Genomic DNA, 22,741 nt, shown 5'->3' on the forward strand with positions numbered 1-22,741 from the left:
TGCGCTACGGCACTAAACAGTTTTCTCAATAATGTTTCGTGATGAATAATCTCCTACTTGAATATATATATATATATATATATATATATATATATATATATATATATGATCTAGCAGAATGGATAAGAGATGCTTTCAAGTAGTTTATATAGTTTCCACTAGATCGCAGTTACTCGTTTATTTCTTTTAAGTTCCAATCCACTGTCACATGACGGTGTTCAATCAGTTGTTCCAAGTAATCAGCTGATTCTGTTTATGTTTGTGCACAATTCTGTTGTTATACCTTATATACGCTGTAACCTCATTTTTGTTGCTGGTTGACCTGATAGTTTGTAAAATTTTTGTCTTTACTGTGAGTAAATAAACGTTGGTGTTTGTGTAATTACTGATAGTATTGAATGCATGAGTGTAGTATATAGATACAGAAAACTTGTTTGATTTTGTGTATTTCATATTATTTTTCTGTAGTAAACCCAAAACACAAAATAATTTAAAAAAAATTAAAACCTCACTTTTCAGGGCACTTTTATGTATGAAAAAAACCACCAACCAAAAAGGGTTAATAATGAAGTAGATTATATTATGCAGCCTCCAAATAGCATAAAAATTGGTTTTCAAATCTAATTTTTTTGAAGTGAAAACTTCTTTAGGCGCGTTGAGCGTTTTGGTAGAGGGTAAAATCCTCGGTTCGCGTCACCGACATGCTAATGATACTAACCTGCATGAAAAAGTCAGTCTCGCTGTGTTTTTTTATAATTTGTATCTACATCATAAATAATCAAATGTAGAAACATGTAATTTATAATTTCTCTAAATCAAAACTTAATTGTACAGAACATTATTTAAATTTATAACTGTACCTTTGAAACATATAAGAGGATCTGAATAATTAAGATGTGATAAACCTTACCAGTGTTGGTTCCATAGAAGTCTTCAGCTTTGACCAGTTCTAGAGCTGGTATCGGAACTGTTTTCTTATCCAAATCATCGCTTCCAGGCATCAACTCCTCCTGTAATATATCAACAAAGATCCAAATAAATAAATAATAACTAACACATGAAATTTACAAGTTACTCACTTTCCCTTTATTGAACAAAAAGGTGAACATTTAACCATTAAAATATCACCTCTATATTTACGTAATTCTGCAACGTTACTGAACGCCATTAAAAAATTCTAAACAATTAGCATGAAACTCTTAACCCTTGCCGAGCGGCATATTAAGATAGAAAAACACTTTACCACGCATATTTTTAAAAATAAATTTTCTTTTTAGTATTAACATTATAATTACATAACTGCATAAAAAAGTATATACAATTTTTTTTAATTAAATATTTACAAAAATTAATAATTAAAACGATATTTTTCAATCAATAATATGAATAAGTTACAACGCCTATATTTTGTTACTGAGTAAAATACTTGTATATTACCCATATTTATCTGTTTAGAAATATTATTTGTCAGTATAACTCAAATATATTACCATGAAATGGCTGTGGTGAACGTGTTGTGTAGTGTGCTTGGACTGGCGGGGGTCACGACACCAAGACGAGCGAGGCATGGGACCGATATTACTATTACTAATTCCCTACATTAGAGTCTCTACATTATTTATATATAACTAAAAACACAACTCATAAAACACAGCTGAAATAAACATAATGTAAATGTAAGGTTAATTCAGAATCACTGATCACGAGTTATTTGTTTTGTTTACTTTACAATGATCGCATTGGAAAACGCAGGAAAACAAATAACACAGGTTTATTGATACGTGCTGCTACCTACTAAACAGAAAGGCGTACTAAGTGTACAGGGCTACATTGACAAGTGCTGCTACGTAGTAGGTGACGTTGAAAGTAACGTGTGGCGACAGCGCAGCAGCCAGCTGGAATGCAGCTGGCGGCTGGACCATATATACGGATGCCACTCGGCAAGGGTTAAAACAATTGTTTATGAAAGAAGTTAGCGGCTGCAGGTAGTATCATTTGCGACGATTACACCAATCTATTATCAGTTGAATATGGTGTAACCCAAGGCAGCGCTTTAAGCCCTACATTAATTTTAATCTATATTAACAACATTACAACACTGCAATTAAACTAAGTTTTCTGTTTGGAGATGATAGCCTACTATTTATGTATGGTTATAAATACAGCAAAAAAAGCAATGCGCAATGATTCTGAAAAAATGGATACATCAAAATGTTCTTTCATTGAACATTTCAAAAACAAAATGTTTGTGTATCCCTCTACGTATCAGTATTTACTTTAAATAATTTCAAGATTCATCAGTTACACAAATTTAATGTGCGAATGCAAAACTATGTTGCTTATTATATTTATAAAAACAATAGTATATGTAAAACGGTTATCCAAAGCATATTATAAAAATTACAGTTAGTCCTGAACATACTAATACGTTATTAGCTTGTTTTCTGTTAGGAATTGATTATGTTTTCCTTATTCAAGACTAGCAGTTACCCGCGGCTTCGCACGCAATTTTCTGTTGAAAAACTGGACAATATATCTATGTATTCTTTTTCTATGACCTAATAAACAGTCTAGAGATAATCGATAGTCACTCAAAGCTATTCCAATCTCCTGATCCAATTTAGATTTTACTTTAAAGAACGATATGAAATGTCCCTTTTATCATTGTGCCAGTTGCACCTCAAACTTAATTTATACGTATAAACATTATGATTTAATTTTCACCACAGCAGTTCACTCTGGCACTCACCAGGCACTCAAAAAACGTTAATATTCGTAATTCGATTTGGTAAATCCTATTCAAAAACAAATAATTTTATATCTTACATGTACTACTTTGAGAAAATATTAAATACTATAAGTTTTTTTTTTTAAAGCTAACCTTTTCCTTATTTAATTTCTTTGATGAATTAAATTAATCAACGCTGGCAAGAAGAAAACAATGTAGAGAAATCACAACATTCAATTTAAACTGCAGTAAATAAAACAATTTGTAAGGCACATCATTATTTAATGAAATTTCATTACGCTTATTAAACACATTATCATTAATAACAATTAGCTTTTTATGAGCGAGTTCATGTGCTAAATGAAATCAATATAATTTAATCTAAGTTAAATATTGATATAAAATAATCTTTATACACCAGGAAGATAAACCAAAGACAGAATAAAAGAACACAGAACAACAATCACACAACATGTAATACACTGTTTGTATAAAATATATTATATATAGATAAACCTATAATGTGGAGTTAATAACATAAATTATCTTAATAGAGCAAGAAGATAAACCAAAGACAGTATAAACACAGAACAATCACACAACATGTAATACACTGTATATACACAAAGCACTTACGCTTGCTCGACACTTCTCATGACAAAGAGTGCACAAGAAAGAAAACAGAATAGAATTGTTTCTTTGTTTAACCTTTTAGTAACCTATGAGTTAACATACAATCAAAAGTATGACCAATCATAACTGATGGATACAGATATGATTCCTTGCCTAATTCTCTAACATTTAAAGGGTTTTGCTATGGCCTTTCAATTTTAGTTATGAATATTTAAAATATTTAACCCTTTTAGTGCTGTAGTCTAATAAAACATTTTGTCAGACATTTCTCTTCTCAAGGTACTGCTGAAAAATGCTATGGTTATTTCAGTGATTTAGTAACATTTTACTAAAATATCATATTATCAAAATGTAATTTAATTTTTAAAATTTAAAATATATTTAATTAGGACACAAGCACTTTGTAAAAATTATTCCACCATAAAACACAATATTAATAGAAAGAGAAAATTAAACTCAATACAAACATGGAAAGTTTTGATTAATATTTTAAAAACTGTAAAAGTTATATTGTTTTCTAGAAATCTTTTCACTTTTGTTGTTTTACACTAAATTTTTAAACTAAACAACATCTAATTAATGTTACAAAATTGCTATAAAAATGTTTTCTGTAATTTGGTTCATTCTGACTGTTTAAATACCAAAAAAATTTATAGTATGTAAAGGATTACCGCAGTACAATATTTTACTAAGAACATCCATATATACGGATGAGGCATATTTCTGTAGTTTTCACAACGTCCATATATATATGAACATTGGCTCTAAAAGGGTTAAACTTAATAAAATAATAAATTCTAAAATAAATAGTTAATTAAAACTTAAAAAACTAAATTCCTATAATCTTATAAGGTTTATTGCAGTTTGTAGCTTTCTAATGTGTGACAGCATTCAAAACCAAGAGGAGAGAATAAAATGGGAGTGACTACCTTAAACTTGCCTTAAAGCATGGCTTGGGAGCCCAAATTAAACAAAGATGGTGGCCGCAGCGCATGAGTCATCCTAAAGTCGAGTTTCACCGCCCGCAGTGTTATTCTATTCTATGCTATAGTTATATTGGTAGGTTTATTACATTGCATTAGTCCGTATGATTCTTCCCATGAACACACTGAATCATAATAGTAAACACTAGTTCCCTAGCTATGTTAAAAATCTCAAAGATGTGTTCAAATTTTAATTCTTTAAAATTTAATGTTAATTTAGAAACTATACTGGTTACTTGGTGAAATGTTCTTTATATCCTTTTATTATTTAACTCAGTTTGACTCTGACAACGCGTTTTAATTTATTAATAAAATCATAGATTGTTCAGTGTCCAAAATCAACAAAAAACATTTTCAATTGCAGAGGTTTTGGTACGATAGATATGACGCATGTAAAATTTATTATATGATCAACTGTAATAACAAATATTACAGGAATAATAACTTTAAAATAATTTAAATTGAAAAGTTTTTAATACAGTAGATATGAATTGTGTAAATTGTATTGTTTTATGATTCTATGATTAAACGTTCTTAAATTGTTACATAAAAATAAAGAATTTCAGAAAAATAAATTTTGGAATCTTATCTCAAACTGTCCCAAGGACAAAACTTCTCTGACCAATAAAACTTTAAAATTTGTAGTCGAGTAACCTTTTCATGTCATGTTTGAAAAGGAAATAATTAGGATCCATTTAAAATATTATATTAAAATAATTTACGGTAAAAAGAAAAAAAACATTATTCTCATTGCATGGTCCATACAAGAACAACACATTTGAGTAAAAGGTTGTAAAATTTCAATATTTTATGATCACTCTAATGCTGCCTAAAGACAGTGTTAATAAAGTCTGTGAATTAGGTTTTGCACTCAAGCCACTGTAATTCTTACCGGATTGTTAATCCAATATGGCCGACTTTGCTTAAAACCGCACATACGCTGTTTTGGCTGGTGGCCACTCCATTTTATTCTTCCCCCCTGTTCAAAATATATACCAGATACAGTGTATACTACTAAATAATAGCATACAATATGCATCGCTTTTCACTATGTCACTCATTATTTATCACAAAATGTAAACTAGTAAAGAATAATACATTACGCTGTAGCAAATTAAAAAAACTAAACCTCCACAAGGTTATCCCCAAAATGGAAATAACTAAGCAATAACAAGGTTCAGCCATGACATAATTTACAAGAACCGTAAGCAATATATAAATCCCAGGAAGGTTCAGTTCTGGCTGGTTTATACTTTAACACAACCATAACTTTCCAGTTGAACCCACACTGGGTACAGCAAAAACCGATGTGTCCCTCAAATCTAGCCAACCCAATACATGTTCTAGAGCGGCACATCACTAACTGCAAAATTGTTAGATACTGGAATGAAAGGATTAATCGATAAGTCTAGTTTCCTACGGAGGATGACTTTTGGAATGGGCGCAGCTCTCTTGGTGTTAAAGGCTGTTGTTAGCCTAAACATAAGAGAATACTGACTTCTACCCGCTTTAACTGAAAGAGGCTGAAACAGATTTAGCCTATCAAGGTGATGTGATACAAAGTCCACTATCCCTCTTCATGGGATCTCGTAAGGAGCTGGCCTTTTTTTTAGGACAAGAAACTTATAAATTGCACTTAATCCTATAAGAACCTTAGTGCTGCTTCCAGAGTGACAGGATAATCAGGATGGGTAAGGTTAGGTGGTAGGGGCCGCCTCCTATCGAGATCCATGAGGAAGAATTAAGGCACTAATCTCAAAGTCATGTCCACCCGGAAGAAGGGGAGGCCAGCTCTGAACCAGCCTCTCCAGTCAAAGTAGGCAGGGAGTGGCACACCCTTGTTTTTGCTGTGCCCAGTGGTAGGTTCAACTGGAAGGTATATACCAGCCAGAAGTGATCTCTGATGGGTCGAGCTGGCCCTTATCTCCAACCTTACCCATTCTTAATATCCTGTCCCTCCAGAAGCAAGTGCAAAAATCCTTTCAGGCAATTAACAAGTGCAAGTATGAGTTTTAAAACTAAGAACCGTTTCTCTCTGTAGTCCTGTAGTTTATGTGATAGCCAAACAAGCAAGCATGCCATCCTCCGGTGAACACACACATGTCAATTGCAGCTCTATAGCTAGTCAACATGAGTTACTGTGCTTATTTAACATGTTTATAATTATTACATTTCCCTCATCTGGTTTCTCTCATGAGGTTAAGTGGTAGAGAGAACTTTATAGTCCTAACTTAGCCTCTAATAAAGACATTATTCATCTGTGAAATTTGGTTAGTGATAACGTGTCTTTTGTTGCATACCACTTTTTTTAGTTTTGATTGCACAATAGACTCTTCAGTGACTGATGACCACTGCAACATGAATTCCACCAACAAAACATCTTGTATTGCTGTGACCAATCCATCAATGAGAAATCCATGGAAAAAGTTGTTATTGTGAATCGTTAGTCCTCACAAATTTTTTCTGAATTACCGTTATCAAATCATGTGAGAACTTTCAACGTACTTTCTCATGAACACAGCCATCTACTATCTTACCCATTCCCGAACTTTACCTTCACTCATTACGGTATCTTTATACACTTCACAAAACTGATGGTGAATCCTTGATGTCAATACGTTTTCTGTGGTAAAAAAAAAAAACGTATCATTGAACAAATTTCACAGGTGGTGGGCAATTCAACAATCTTTAAGACATATAAAATACGCACAGTGATGCTTATAGATTAGCTAAAGAGCTGCAACAGACACGTGTCTGTTCACAAGGAATGCTGGTAGACAGTATACACACCAATCATGGGAACTATAGGACTATAAAGGGGAAAATCTGTTTCGAACCATACTATCCAGTCAAAGCGGGCAGGGATCCCATGCCCTTATGTCAAGGCTAGCGCAACTGCCTTTAATACTTAAATCACCAACTCCAACAATCATTACTAACTGCAAGCTTACCATTATGTTTTCTAAATCCTAGCTACATGTTCTATTGTCATGCCATTTGTTTATGGCTGATATATTTCACAGAACAGGTATTGTATTGCAAACGATTGTAATTGTGACAAATAAAGATTGAATTAAGAAACTTACAAAATAAACACCAACTTTGAGTTGTCCGTCATCCCCCCAGTGCAGCCAGCGCACCACACCTCTATCCTGGCCTGTGTCGGACACCCATACCACGTGGTCTCCAGGTTTTAGTGGTACAGGACCCTCTGTAAGTAACATCATACTGTTCATCACCGTAATAATTGTGGAAAACAACAACAACAATCAATAACAGCTTAAAACTATACTATCAAAAGTATTAATATATATAGATATTTATATTTACTTACTGAGCCAATAAAAACATTTGCTTGATTTTTTTTAACGAGAATGAGTAGAATTATTTTATTGAATTAGATTTACAAAGTATGGAAAATGAAAAGATTTAATTTACAATATAAGGTCAATGATTATTTAAATTTATAGGAGTAATCAAATTTATGAAATTTCACAAGAACAATAAGATTTCAGGAGGGTGATGGTGCTAGTATAAAACAAAAATACGGGATGAGAACCAAAATCAACAATATTAGGCACATATTTATTGTTTTTAATTTTATATTTTGATGTAAAAAAGTACTTTTTACATGGGAATAGGTTTTAACATTTTAATATTAAAAAATACATGTACAAGATACATTTAGAACATTGTTTTGACTCAGTCTCCTTGATGTTTAAATATTAACTCTGTCAATGCTTCCTGTAAAATTACAATAAATATTATTACTTTATAAATTAAGTCAAATAAAAAAATAACTTAACAGTAATAACATAAAATCTTTAAAAATTCATGTTAAATCAAAACAGGGTTAACACGTTAGCTGCCGTGTCGGACCAATCGGTCCTACAAGTCTAAGTTCATATAATGACATGTAGGACCAATCGGCCCGACGTCATCTGAAGGTTATGTTTTGTTCCAACACCTGTATCGGGGTGTCAGGAGACATCTGGCGACAAGACTATGAACCACCTTCTGTAAGAGTGGCAACTATTAACAGAACATTCGCTAATACTGTACCTTTGTTGGTGTTGTGTTGGCTAGCAACAAAAAATGCCATATTATGTAGGGCCAATCGGTCCGACACACACAAATTTATAAAATCACTACATACTGAATTTTAGGAAAATTAAAATAAACTGCAATTATGTAGTGTGTTTATTATAAACCACTTTATTGACATACCTAACGTATATTAAACATAAAAAACTGTGTTACACAACATCGTTTACTCATTAAAAATACTGTAATAATGTTCTTATTTATGGGTTTCAATGAAGCAGTTTTTACACATAAAAGGTTGACCTGGACATTTTTCACAGAATGTGGTTATTTTTTACTTATTCTTAGACACACTTCTTCTCTCTAATTGGCTGTATTTCTTATAACAAATTTTACACATTTCCCTCAAGTGTCTTTTGTTTTTTCCCATGCCAAAAAACACGTCAGTCTCTTTTAGGTAATGTTGGCCCTGTGTTCCATCTGTAGGCGTATCTTCCTGGAGGTTCATTAGGTCTATGGCAATGCTTTCCTTGAAGGATGTGATGGACATGCATTTTGGGGTAGTTCCATGATTGTTTTTGTAAATAAGCCATGCATTTACAACACAAGACCCAAAAAGGACATGCTCGGCCACTTTGTGGTACCACCGTAAGGTTTTTCTCACAGCAGAATTGTATGAAGCCATTTGATCGGCTACATCAATGCCCATTTTTAGCTCGTTGTAATCATATACAACAAGTGGCTTAAAAATTTTATTCTTTTTTCTGTCAGTTTTTCCTGTGTTAACCATATCAACTCTGTGCTTAGTAGACAGCATCAGGACTCTTCAATTGACCTGCCAATTAGTTATTACAATGCCACGTTTTAGTACTTCACCAAAAAGTAAATCTGTTGGCAAACCAACACGATTTGGTTTCAGAGTACCTACCAGATGGGTTTCTTTTTGTAAAAGGCACTTTGCTAGTTCAAGAGAACAATAATAGTTATCAACATAAATGGTACTTCTGGAATATAAGTAGGACTCTACTAAATCCAAGACAACTGAAGTGCCTATCAATAAATCTGGTGTTACATTTGATCCCTTTCCAGCGTATATTTTGATGTTAGATGTATTTAAGCTTTGCTGTCGCAAAGTTTAAACAGTTTTACACCATATTTATGGGCTTTCTTTGGTAGGTACTGTTGAAAAATAAAGCAGCCCCTAAATTGGACCATGGACTCGTCAACAGCTAATTCTGCCTCTGCTGTTTTAAGGTTTTTGAAAATTCTGTTCAACACGTCAATCAGAGGAGCTATTTTTGACAGACGGCCTCTGTGGTTCTGGTTATCATTAAAGTGCCAAAATCTCAATAAAAGTTGGAATCTATTCCTACTCATAACATTTGGGCTTACAGAGTTTTTGTACAGAATACTACTAGACCAGTAGTCACTAATTCTTGGACAGGATGACAATCCCATCCATATTAATAACCCCAAAAACTTTTCCATTTCATTTGGATCAGTTGGTCTCCAATTTCTAAGCCTACTTCTTCAACTTAGTCGCCGATTACCTAATGTTTGCTTAGCATGTCGGTTGGTCTCGGTAACCATGAGCTGAACAACTTCCACTTACTATGAGTTTATAATAATAAATGGGATTTTTACTATCTTTAGGCAAGTTTATATTGTATTTTGGTGTTCTAGAGACATTAAAGTGTTTTTGTAGCCCTTCAAAACCACCCCAAGAGATGTCTGTTGGGACTGGATTTTTTTTCTTAGCCCGTATAGCTGGTTGCCGGTTGAAAGATCGCCCTCATCCTTGGCCTCTTTTCAGACCTCTTCCACGGCCTCGTCCTCTTAGTGTTGTAGTGGGTGGATCAGGAGTAGGCCTATTATTCTGGTTGTCATGAGCGTCTAAGGGAAGTTCAGCATCAGGTTGGTCGTCATAAGGTTGGTGCTGGTCATTTTCGAGTAGGTCATCATGTAGTTGGTTATCGTAAGATTGGTTGTTATTTGTTTGGCCATCGGTATTAAGTTCAGCAATAGGCTCACTGCTAAGTAAATTTTGTACAAATGAGGGCGGGTCCTCTAGATCGATATCCATAAAATCAACAGATGTGTTTGTAATTGAATTATTGTTAGAGTTAGAGAAAATCATTTGTAAGGATTTAGGGCCATTATCATCTAAGCTATCAACATCTGAGTCAGATTCTCCTCCAGAGTCACTAGCAGGCGGAGTGAAATAACTTACGTTTGAACCACAGTCACTAGGAGAATCATCTTCATCATCAAGTTCCAGACAAAGTTCTTTATCTATTTCAGAAGAATGAAGTGGATCGTTATCACTCATACTGTCAACAAAGCTCACTAAAACACAAGATACTACACAGTGACAGCACAACTTTTAAGTCCACTAGGTGAAAAGTAAGGTTAGGACGGCGTGGTTTATTTCCGCGGGAACGGCTCAGTTACTAGCACACTGGGTGGCGGAAACTAGTACAACGCGGGTACAGCTCAACTACTAGCTCTCTGGGAGGCAAAAAATAGTAAACGCGGGAACAGACCAACTTACATAGCTAAGGGAGGTAACTCATGTGTTTTGCTGGAATTATAAAGAGCTGGTAAATGTAAATTCAGTAAGTTACACTTGGGTCCCGAACGGTCCGACATGTCAAATTACGAACATATTTTAGTGTTGAAATTTGACATGTCAGAACAATATTGGTCCTACACTTTTTTACAGTACTATGTGTATGTACCACGTGAAACGGATGTTATTATAGTATTCAGAAAACAATACAGTGGAAATATATTAAACATAACATCAATAAAATCTTGGCAATGTAGATGCGAAAAATATAATGGGGCAGCTAACGTGTTAAAAGTAGACTGAAAAAGTTTGAAATTTCAAAAGTTCAAGAAATTAAATTGTTTATAAAATTTTAGTTTTACATTTTCCTTCCTTCAGCTTGATATTATTGTCCAAAATGGTGTTGTTTTTAGTAATTGGAAAATATTTCTCTCCAGATTATTGTCAAGGGTAGTCATGAAGCTTCATATAAATATTTTAACTCTCTCCCACTACTGGGTTTAATTGATTGGGCCACTCCATCGCGGGAGAACACACTTGTTTTTATTATTTTAACAACTCTACTACAAAAAATCTATTATATATTATAAACTATTGTAAATATTATTAAATTCTCTATAATATGGTAGTATTTGAAAAATTATGAAGTCTATAACGTAAACTAAATTTAAATGAATGCTCATTTCTACAAGGAATGTTTGTGTGTATTGTGAAATTAACAGTCTTCTACAAAGAACTGTAAAACAGTATAAAAATATTTCAGTAAAACAGTAGCTACAGGAAGTACAGTAGTACAAACAGATAGTACTTCTATAAAATATAGTAAGAAGTTAGGAGAAAATTTGATGAAAACGCTCAATCACTGTCAATGAAGAAATCAATAAGACGTTTCATATATTATGCCCAGATAGCAGCACTAGGCATAAAACATGCAATGAATGAGGACAACAATATTGTCAATAGATATTTTCATTAGCAGTTCCAAAAGTAGCCATGTGATGGCAGCACAAAGCAGAGAGCAATGATAAAGCAGTTGATGATGACCGCTGGTGATTTGATGTTAGCGCCAGTTCCTGCCATGGTGATTGAGAGGGTTAAACTACTGTGGCAAATGTTGAAATGTTGTAGATGGAGCTTATATTGGTTACTGTTAACTTAATTACATTAAACATAAAACCAATATTTAATACTTTTATTTTATGATGTGTCTGAAGAAGATAGCCTTGCTATCGAAAGGCCTCACAAAAAATAAAAGTATTAAATATTGGTTTTATGTTTTAATGTAATTAAGTTGTGGCAAATGTACTTAAACATTTGAGTTGTTTGTTCAAATATACTGTTATGAATGGAATTTATTGGTTTGTTTCTGGAGGTAATTCTTCACGCCACAAAGAAAAACTTGAAGAAGCTTGGAGACTTTCGAGTGCATGCAACTAGAAACGCACAGGATTACATCCTCCCACTACACAGGATGGAACTCTTTACGAAGAAACCATCATATGCCGGCGCAAAGCTCTTCAACTTGCTTCCTTTTGAAATCAAGAGAGGAGACAACAACACTCTGAAAAGAAGACTGCGAAACTGGCTGCTTGAAGAAACCATCTATACCCTCAATGAATATATTGACCGCTGCAGGAACTACAGGACCACCTAGGAAGAACTGCACACAATTAATAAATAAACCAATTTTTGACTTATTGTTAAATCCTTTAACTTTATTTGTAAACAAGATTGTAAATTCTGTGACTCTATTACATTTCTTAAAGAAATTGTTAATAAAGATTTTTGACTTGACTTGACTTGACTTTCAAAATAATGTAAAAACTAATGAGATATTGCAACTAACTAGCCAACACATACAAGATTTGTTATTTTAAATAAACATATACATTTGAAAATGGTTGCTTTTTAGAACTATAAAGGAACCTGAATAGTTCTCTAAATCTAATCTTAATCTCGAAAAATGTATTGCACACTTCAATTGGCTCATGCACTTCTGCAAGTTCTAGTCCTGTCACAATTTTTACTGTTTCATTCTTTATTTGTATAAAAGTATTAACCCTAGAAGTGGCAATGCTAAACTTCCACAGTGGCAAGCTCTTTTTGGCCACTTTCCAGAGTATTTTTTTAAAATTCACCAAAAATATATTTTTTACTCTAACCTAGTCATGTTGCATACTGAATTCTTCGGAAAGAGTTGAATTTTCATATTATGACAAAATAAAATGATTTCTTGGAACCTGAATTGGACTTATCATGTGAAAAACCAAAAGATTTTGATTGACCAAACTAAAAATTGTAACTTTGACACTTTGTAAAAAATAATAAACACATAGTTACAGAAAATCCATTATATACAAAAGGTAGAAACAATAATCACCTACAAATAACAAAGGAAAAAGTTTGAAAATTATAAAAAAATAAATTTTAAAATTTTAAAAATTAAAAATTTTTTGCAAAATACCAAAAAAAGTTATTTTGCTGAAACTGCTAAAAAAACAACCTAAATGCTGTAGAATCTTTGCATACTATATTTTACTTTGAAGAGAAAGAGTTTTTCTACAGATCTACCAGATCAGTTTATTACAGTAAATTATTATTTTTAGTTTTTTGTTTGTGATCAAACTTGAAAATGAAATTCGGTACCAGGAAACAGTGAATAAACAAACTAACACAAGATCGTAAAAACAATGCCAAATTTATTACAAACCAAAAAGATAGACAATGTTATAATAATAAAGAAAATATATAGCTATATGTACAAGCCAAGAGAAACGAAACAGTCACGTAGGCCTACTCAGCTAGTTTTGCCACAGACCGCGGGAGAAAACTTAGGATTATTTCAGTTAGTACCATTGATTATTTCATCGTGATGTTGATGATACTATATGAAATGTATTTGAAATTTAGTGGTGAACGCAACTGTGCAAACTAGGCGTAAAAATAATTATCGGTTGCCTAGCAATAAGCGGCAATGTGAAGCGACTTCTAAGACGTCGCTTGCCACGTCACGGCGGCGTAAATAGAACGTCTCAGACGTCGCTTGCCACTTAGAGGGTTAAGTAAAAGATTTGTGAAATTTAATTTAATGTTATGTTGTGTTGTTTAATTATTACTAGTTCTTCAGTTTTTACGCTTAAATTTAAACATTATATAGATGGTACAGTGTAGCAGGCGGCTTAACTATATGTGTAAAATTTTAGGCTTAACTCAATCCTTCTTTTTTTTTAAATATATTTGGAAGTAAGATATTACATTGCCACAGTACTAAAAATTTCCTAGTTATATATCTTCATTATAATTCTATAATTCTGGAAGAAAAAGTAAAATTCATTCATTGACTTGTGACAATCCACGAGGTCAAAATCATCCATCGCATTGTAAAGTGATCATCTCACAATTTTACTGATAATTGGTAGACAACTAATTTCCATACTCAGAACTAAGGGTACAGCGTCATAAGCAATAATAATTGATAACTGCACACAAAATACAGCCTACCACTTTTACTGGAAGCAAGGGGGTCGGTGCTGCTGGGCCTAGCAGGTTTGTCCTCCAACCATACAGAAACGGAGGACTGGTAGGTGTTGGTGGCGGAGTGCCGAGACACCATCGGAGGCGAGGGAGTGTAGCGGGGAGGATCGACCAAGCGTAACTCGTTCACCGTGACGAACTTGCCACAGCCTGGCTTACAGGTGAAGTATTGCTGGCCAGCGAACGAACCATTACAGTTGTCCGGTGACTTGGATTCCTACAAGGTAATTCTTTAAATAGGATTTATACGAATTTATTCCTTTAGTTATCAACAAGTATACTGCTTACCTAAAAAGACATAACTGACAAACAGTTACGTAAATTTTTAAACCTAAAGAAAATAGTCATAATACCATACTACTTATTATTTTGAAACAAACAAACTTTCGGAACTACCGACTAAATGAATTAATTCGGTATTGAAAATTAAGAGTGTTAACAAAGTGTGAGTGTTTTCTAATAAAACTCCTGCAGAATTGCTATTTAAATAAATACGACTTTTACTTTAATTGTATAAATTATTTTGTTTGTAGACCTTCGCCTTCAATCAAAAAGCATGTGCTCAAAATTCTTCCTTAGGTAGTTTCTTTAAAATAACACCACCACAGTGGACACAATATTGAACATTGGATAATGTTATTTCAATTAATCAGTAAAATACCCAATGGTAAACACCTTTATTAAAATTTGGTATTTTATAATTGATAGAATCAAAACACAGCATTTCACACAGTAAAATGCCAATCAAAGTAATCCACATAACTAACTTCTGTAACAATAAATAATGAAAACCCTCACAAAGTAAATAATAAAAACGGATTTAAGTTTACAGAGAGGTATGAGATGAGCAGACACATGAAGACACAAATCAATACTTATGTACCGCAATACCGTAATACTATATATATATCGTAAAACTATATATACTGTAATACTGTATATACCGTAATACTTTAAACAAATCAATAGTGTTACAGTGCTCAATTACCAAAAGATTACATACTAACAAATTAACAGGCTAACACACAGTTGTGTTTAATGTTGTGTGTAGAGAGTATTCTATATCGTTTAATTATACAAATAAAAATAATCTAAGTACTTAGTTTATGTTTTGTCCTCCTGCCATAAAAAGTTGCACATGACATACCCAGGAAGAACATGACAACATGATGTTTAATCAAGGTTAAATGTCCCCAGAGCAAGATTTCATAGACCCAAAATTTAAAAAATATCTTTCAATCTGTAAAATAAATGCTTTACTCTAAATAAAATATAAATTAAACTAGCCTATCTAATTCTTCTGAGTAATTGGTTTCTGTGAAAATAAATTTATGATTTAATTTCAGTCCTGCTACATTCATTCTGACTATTAAAATTAAGATGTTTTAAAATTTTCAAAAACTCAACAACATAATAAACAAAAAGTTTAATTTCAATCCAGTGCTAACTAACGAGGATACACATTACTACAAACAAAACACATAACAATGTGATTCACAGTAACTTTCTGAGAGCGACTAAACTAAGCATGCAAAGTATAAAAAATGTTTTAAACAATATGTAAAACACAGAAAGTAACACATTGCAAAACTTACGAGACGATACGTATTTTTACCATTCTCAAATAAAGTAAACACTGATTCCATTGCATTATTTACAATAGATTCTATATTATAAAATAATGTGAGTGTTTAAATTATCTCAAGTGGAGTTAAATGTAACTCCAATTGAGATGACGTGTAGGCATACACGGAGTTAGAACGAAAATGTACATGTTTACAAGAATTACAGCCTGACTGAGAGGGAAAAGTTTAATAACGATACCCACTACCAACATTATAACAATGTTACACTACACACCTTACACTGCCAAAACTTTGGTCTAAAATTCAGGTAATGTTATAACAGTCTATAACTAATGGATGTGAAAGGGTTAATGACAATACCCATTACCAACAGTACTGTTAGACAGCTTAAACCCTATTCCAACATTTGGAGGTTGTTACAACAGCCTACAACTGATGGAAGTGAGAGAGAGGGAAAGATTAATTCCTTGCATACTAACAAAACTATACAATGTTCAACCTTCAACAGAAAGTCGGTTTCAACACTTTTAGGCTGTCACAAAATCAACTATAGCTGGATATGAAGGGGCACATGATTGCTGAAAATACCTTACAGCTTACTCTACCAAACTCTTGCTTGAACTAACATGGCAGTTTAGCCCACACATCACGAATAGACCAGTATCTTCAGTGTAAGTTTATACATGTTTTCTGAAGAGTTATTAATACTTCAAAAATGGCTTTAGTTAACCCAGTGGCTCGGATAATATTGGAACTTTGTTAGTTGGACTTCTACTGTACTGTTGCTGTATTATCACTTGAGGGGCTAAACAGTTTTACAGTCAAACCTCAATATATAAAGAACCTCAATATAACAAACTCCTTTATATAAAAAATATTTTTAATCCCCAAGAAGTCTCCATAAGAATCAATTCAAATTTCACCTCTACATAACGAATAAAGCATACTCACAACTTCGATATAACGAATTTTTAGTAATCCTGGAAAACATAAATCACCCTTGGTATAGCGAATTTTTCGTTGTTAGAACCTCTTGTAGCGAAATTCACCTCTAAATAACGAATTTTCCACGACTGCACCTTGTTATAACGAACGTAAACCAATGTCACAAGCATCATTTAACAGTTATGCTGGGAGCAAACTGCACAGGGACCCATAAATTAAAGCCTTTACTATTTGGAAAAGTGAAAAAACCATGTTGTTTTAAAAACGTGAATGAACTTCCTACAGACTACATGGCGAATACAAAGGCTTGGATGACACTTTCAGTGCATGGCTTCAAAGTGTTAAAGATATGAATAACAAAAAGAAGAAAATTCTCATCTTCATTGATAACTGCACGGCTCATGGAGACATTCCTAGGCTGAGTAACATTAGGGTCGAGTATCTTCCTCCAAACACAACCTCCAGACTGCAACCGCTTGACCAGGGCATTATCCGAAGTTTTAAAGTAAATTATAGAAAAGAGGTTGTACAACAGTTCCTTAGAGACATGGAAAGCCTACAAATATCAATGTCTTGGACACCATGTGGATGATCACAAAAGCGTGGAGTAAAGTTACAGAAACTACAATTTGTAATTGTTTCAAGAAGGATTCACTGTCACAACTCAGGAGGACAATTCAGACCAGCCTCCTACACAAGAAATTGACACTGCGGAGGTTTGAGAATCAGTCAAAAAAGCATTAGAGCTAGAGAAGGATGCAGATTCAAAGACTGTTACTTTTGATGACGACGTGGCAGTGTGTGGAGAGTTGACGGACGCTAACATCATTTCTTCTGTGACCTCTGTTCCGGACGAAAATGTGGCTGCCGAAGAAGACATTGACGATGAACCAGATTGTGTAATGCCGGGCCCGAATTTAAAAGAGGCTCGTGAAGCCGTTGGTGTTCTAAATTGTTTTTTTTCTTAAAAAGTGTGGTTTGAGTGAAAGTGTGGTAAAATCTATAACTGAATTGGATTGCTCATTGGATATTATCAACGTCACATCACATAAGCAGAGTACTAGTACTGACTTTTTCTGTAACAAACAGGGCGAAAACAGCATCAATAATGATGCCATTGAAACACAAAATGTAGATTCAAAGGCCATTTAACCTTTAACAATTCGTAATTTTCAGTTTAGTACACATATATACATATAAATATAGTACGAGTACTGTATTTTATTTTACTGTATATTTTACTATCTGTAGCATAAGATTTTTAAGTTTTGTTCAGGTCATGTTTACTTTTTAACTTTCTTTTAATGTGTTTTCAAAAACATAGCTATGGTATTACAGTTTTTCTGTTTTACATACTGTATTCTTAACTGAAACAAAAAATAAAGTTTCATTGTTCCAAATTAAATTCATTTTTATTTAGTTTTACACACTATTTAAATACAGTACAGCATACAATTTCACAACGTTTTAACACGACCGATGGTCTGTGAACCTTGATGAAGCGAAATTGTACCTAACCTAACCTCATTATAACAAAATACTTGATATAACGAATTTTCTGTCCGGTCCCTTGAGGTTCGTTATATTAAGGTTTGACTGTAATTTCTATCTTCTGTCTGTCTGTCTATCTGTCCACACATTATCTCGAAAACAAACTGACATGAAGACAAAGTTTGCATGAAACTTCATTGTTATGTAGACCTACACTGAGTCGATGATGGTATATGTCACTCCATGGAATTCGGCTGAGCGCTACCTAATATTTGTACATCGGTTTCATGGGTGACCATGATGGCAATTAGAAAATAGTAGAATAAATAAATGTATAAACAAATTGAATACCATTTATCTTATGAGATTGTAACATTTGATATATTAACACATGTAGCCATAACTAGGCCAACAAAAACAACATCATGTTTTGGTGTAAACTTGTATTATTCAAACACTGCAATGAAACCAAACTTAATAAACAAAAATGTAAATGTCTCATGTTGTAAGGTATCTCAAGAAAAAATTTTATTAGTAGACTTTAAATTTTGCATGAAACTTCATTTCTACATAGAACAAGAACGAGTTCAGTGATGGTGTATGTTTAAACATGGATTGTTATTTCAGTCAGTAATATTATATCTTTGAAATAAAATGTTTATAATCTCAAATTTTACAACAGTATACAGTTTGTTCTTGTCTATGTCTCAAATTCTATAGTTAGGGAGCCTTCGAAATTACATATAAATTTTATAGCATAAGTTAATATCTCATCAAAGCTGTTTAGGTTTGTGTTGAGGAAATCGAGTTGCAGATTCACCGTAAATCATATTCTAATTAGTCCTCTGGAAAGGTATCCTTCTTCCGGTTGTGACACCACAAGGTCCTAATTCAACCCTATTTTGTATAGAAAATGTATGCAATGCTTTATACACAAGTACACAGTGTTTCAAAACTTGGCAACATTCCTGCAATGGATTCCTCATAAAGGCTAAGAAACAAAAAGGTCATAGCAACATAGATCCTGAAATGCATGACCTAGCATATCCAGTGTACAAAACACTAAGTGACTTTACTTTGCTACAATAAAATGCAAAACAAATTATGCTGTACAAGTCATCTGTTGAAAATCAATTAGACGTAGGTTTAAATACCTACATGAAGAAGATCCCAATCACAAGTCATCTAAATTATTTCCAGCAATAGCAATTTCAAAAATATCCTCTGTCATCTGTGGTTATTGAATGAAGTTTGCAGTCAGATACGTAAAATTAAATAGCCATAGTCATATGTAATTTAATTTGTTGTGTATGATATTTGTTTTCTGTGATTATTATTAATAGTTGTAATTATTGTATTGTTGCAAGAGCATGCCATCACCACTATGCAATGCGCAGATGAAAAGGCGTTTCAAGGAATCTATTACAAGTTCACCAGACGCCAAGAAGTACTTGTAACTCCTGAAGAGAAGGAAGATTTATAATCCAGTATTTCGGAATAATATGTTAAAAATATGAAATACCTGTACACTGTAGACTACTAAAATCTAATCTAAAGCTGAACCTAATTTTTCAAATACTGACTAAGCTTGTGACGTGATATAAGACCTTTGAACATCATGCAGTTCTGACATAACAGTAGATTAAGAGTGGCAACCTGATTTTATCCTGTAGGGTCAACCATTTTGAAACTTCCCGAAACAAATAAAAAAAATTAAAATTGAAATAGGAGCAATCAATTATTTAAATGGAATGAAATTATATAAAAGTTTTGAATTCTTTGTTTGAGATAACCTATGCACATGTTTTTAAAAGAAATGTGAAAATGTTGGTGAAAAGATCCAAAAAAAAAGGTTGGTGACGAAGAAGCTCAAAACAAACAAACTCTTTGCATTCTTTCAACACTGAAGACATATGTAGACTACAAAATCAAGTATAAACTATATGAAAATGTGTTCTCATTGTCTCATTAGGTGCAAAAGCTGCACAGGTTTATTAAGCGGAAGGTGAGCTGGAGCTAAACTCAACATTAACATTGAGCCACTATGACAATTGAATCATTGATACTCATTTTTATCTAAAACTTCTGAAACCATATTAAATTATTGGTTGGACAATCTGGCACATGATCTGAGGTCGCAAAAGTACTGATCAGAAATGACCCTGGCCATCAGTGTGGATTTTGGAAACTAATCACTGGAGATAGTGCCCAAATAGGCTAAGATCATGTGAGCACTGGTAAAGGTTCTACTAGTAACATATTTACGATAACCTTTGAATCTAAACCTACTTATATCGCATAATAACATTGCATAGTGTAATTCCATTACTGGCCTCATTGCTTATACGAAATGGCTTCAGCTGTTACTGAAACAACAGAACCCCCAGAAATAGGTTACTATTGAATTACCTATTACTGACACTAATACTGCAGATCTGTAATAGTGCAGTAGTAATGTACATGTTTTATTTGTATCAGACACGTTTATCCTTCAAAATAGTAAAAAGGTAGTAAATGTTATACTGTTTTGTTTGTTTTATATATATTTATAAATACACATATCCTAGATTGTTTTTATGGTACTTTGGGATTATACCGACCACACCCAGACATGAATCGTTATTTGACATTTTGCTTCTACTGATTACTAGATTAGCATAGAACAATATTTCGTCAATATAAAACAGGAATTGTCTTATCGCAAACCCCTCCCCATCCTAAGACAGAGGTCAAAGTCAAGCGGTCTAGTAGATAACGTGATTGCAGAGTCTCGCCGCCCGTTCAGCTGGTGCGTCGCATTGTTGTACTTCCGTGTTTTACCCCTACATTTCTCCAAATACAAAAATTCAACAACAACAAACATTACCAAACAGAAACTAAACTCTTTATTGAAAAAAACACACAAACTTGTTTTTATTCTTGATCACACTACGCCACCCAAAATGCGAGTGCCTCCGGCCATCAGTGCGGGCTTCGGCAACACCTTCGGTGCTGATGTCAACGAAAGAAAAACATCCCTCGAGATAGTACCTATCAGTAAAATATCAAATTCTAGAGGGGCTGATCAGAAATATAAATTGAATTGTAATGGAAAGGCAATTATGTACCATGCAAAAAACTTAAATAATCATGTGATGCCGCGCGGCCTGCCGTAATCGGGATTCTCGAGAAAGATAAGATAACAGCGACAACAATACCGATCACAATACCTAGAAATGCTTGTTGATTGATGGAATGTTAGTTCTGTTACTCAACTACATTGTTTTATAACGTTCTAAGTTCATTGAAAAAAGTTTAAGCGTTGGGGGCATATAACGGAATCTGACCCCATTAACAATATTGATAATCATTGTAAGTTTGTAATTTTGTAATTAAAGAGTTGTTTTTTCGTTCTATCATGTTTGTTTCTATAAATTTATATTTTTGTGTTCTTCATACTGGTGTGGTCGGTATAATCCCAAAGTACCGTTTTTATTCACCATTAACATTGTTACTTTTTATACTGTAATTTGAAATACATATAACGTAATTTGGTTTAAGTACCATAGTTATAGTGAGGATTCTGTACTCATGAATATTGGTGATTCAATATTATCTATCATTCGAGTGTTGGTTGCTTACGATAGAGTACGATAAGTGGACTCGGTTTTTTATATTGAAATTATCAAACGATATTTAATTATTATACCCATCGATATAATCAACCAATAGTACAATAGTAATCATTTTGAACAATAACTAAATTATCTGCACACACATTTTCATATTCTAAACACAATTTGTTCTATATGTACTAACTTCTTTCAAAAACATTAAAGACAGTTAACTTTAGAAAACTAAACAAAATAACACTAAAAATGTATTTAACATGTCTTTCTTGGTTTCAATATGTTTGTTTTGTTGTTAGGTCTTCTTTATTATTTAAATGAAATTTTTTCCCGTCGCCTGTAATAATTTCATTGTTTGATTATTAGTTATGGTTCCTTTATTATTTATGACATTACATATCTTATTTGTTTAACCAATTGTTTAAACTATTTTTATTAGTTTGAAACATGCGACTTTAATTTAGTATTTTAGATATGTTGATTGTTCTGTTTTTCAATATAAAAAGTATCGATGATTGTAATAAGCGATATAAAAACCGGGTCCACTTATCATACTCTGCCTGACTCCGATGCTTATTATACTGCAGCCTAAAAACAGTTAAAGATTAGGCCTAACCTAT

General features: G+C 33.1%; 1 protein-coding gene across 3 annotated transcripts in view; it reads right to left on the reverse strand.

Annotated features, from left to right (window-relative positions):
* The window catches only part of LOC124364753 (ubiquitin carboxyl-terminal hydrolase CYLD), an 84,021-nt gene that overhangs the window by 60,201 nt on the left and 1,079 nt on the right, over positions 1-22,741 (reverse strand). For all 3 annotated transcript variants that reach the window (XM_046820469.1, XM_046820471.1, XM_046820472.1), the window contains exons 2-4: positions 14,459-14,708; positions 7,431-7,555; positions 911-1,010 (exon numbers count right to left, since the gene is read on the reverse strand). In XM_046820469.1, coding sequence (XP_046676425.1) covers positions 911-1,010; positions 7,431-7,555; positions 14,459-14,708 — 475 coding nt within the window. The remainder of the gene's footprint in view (positions 1-910; positions 1,011-7,430; positions 7,556-14,458; positions 14,709-22,741) is intronic.

Source organism: Homalodisca vitripennis, chromosome 6, assembly GCF_021130785.1.
Source record: "Homalodisca vitripennis isolate AUS2020 chromosome 6, UT_GWSS_2.1, whole genome shotgun sequence".
NCBI classification, from domain to species: domain Eukaryota; kingdom Metazoa; phylum Arthropoda; class Insecta; order Hemiptera; family Cicadellidae; genus Homalodisca; species Homalodisca vitripennis.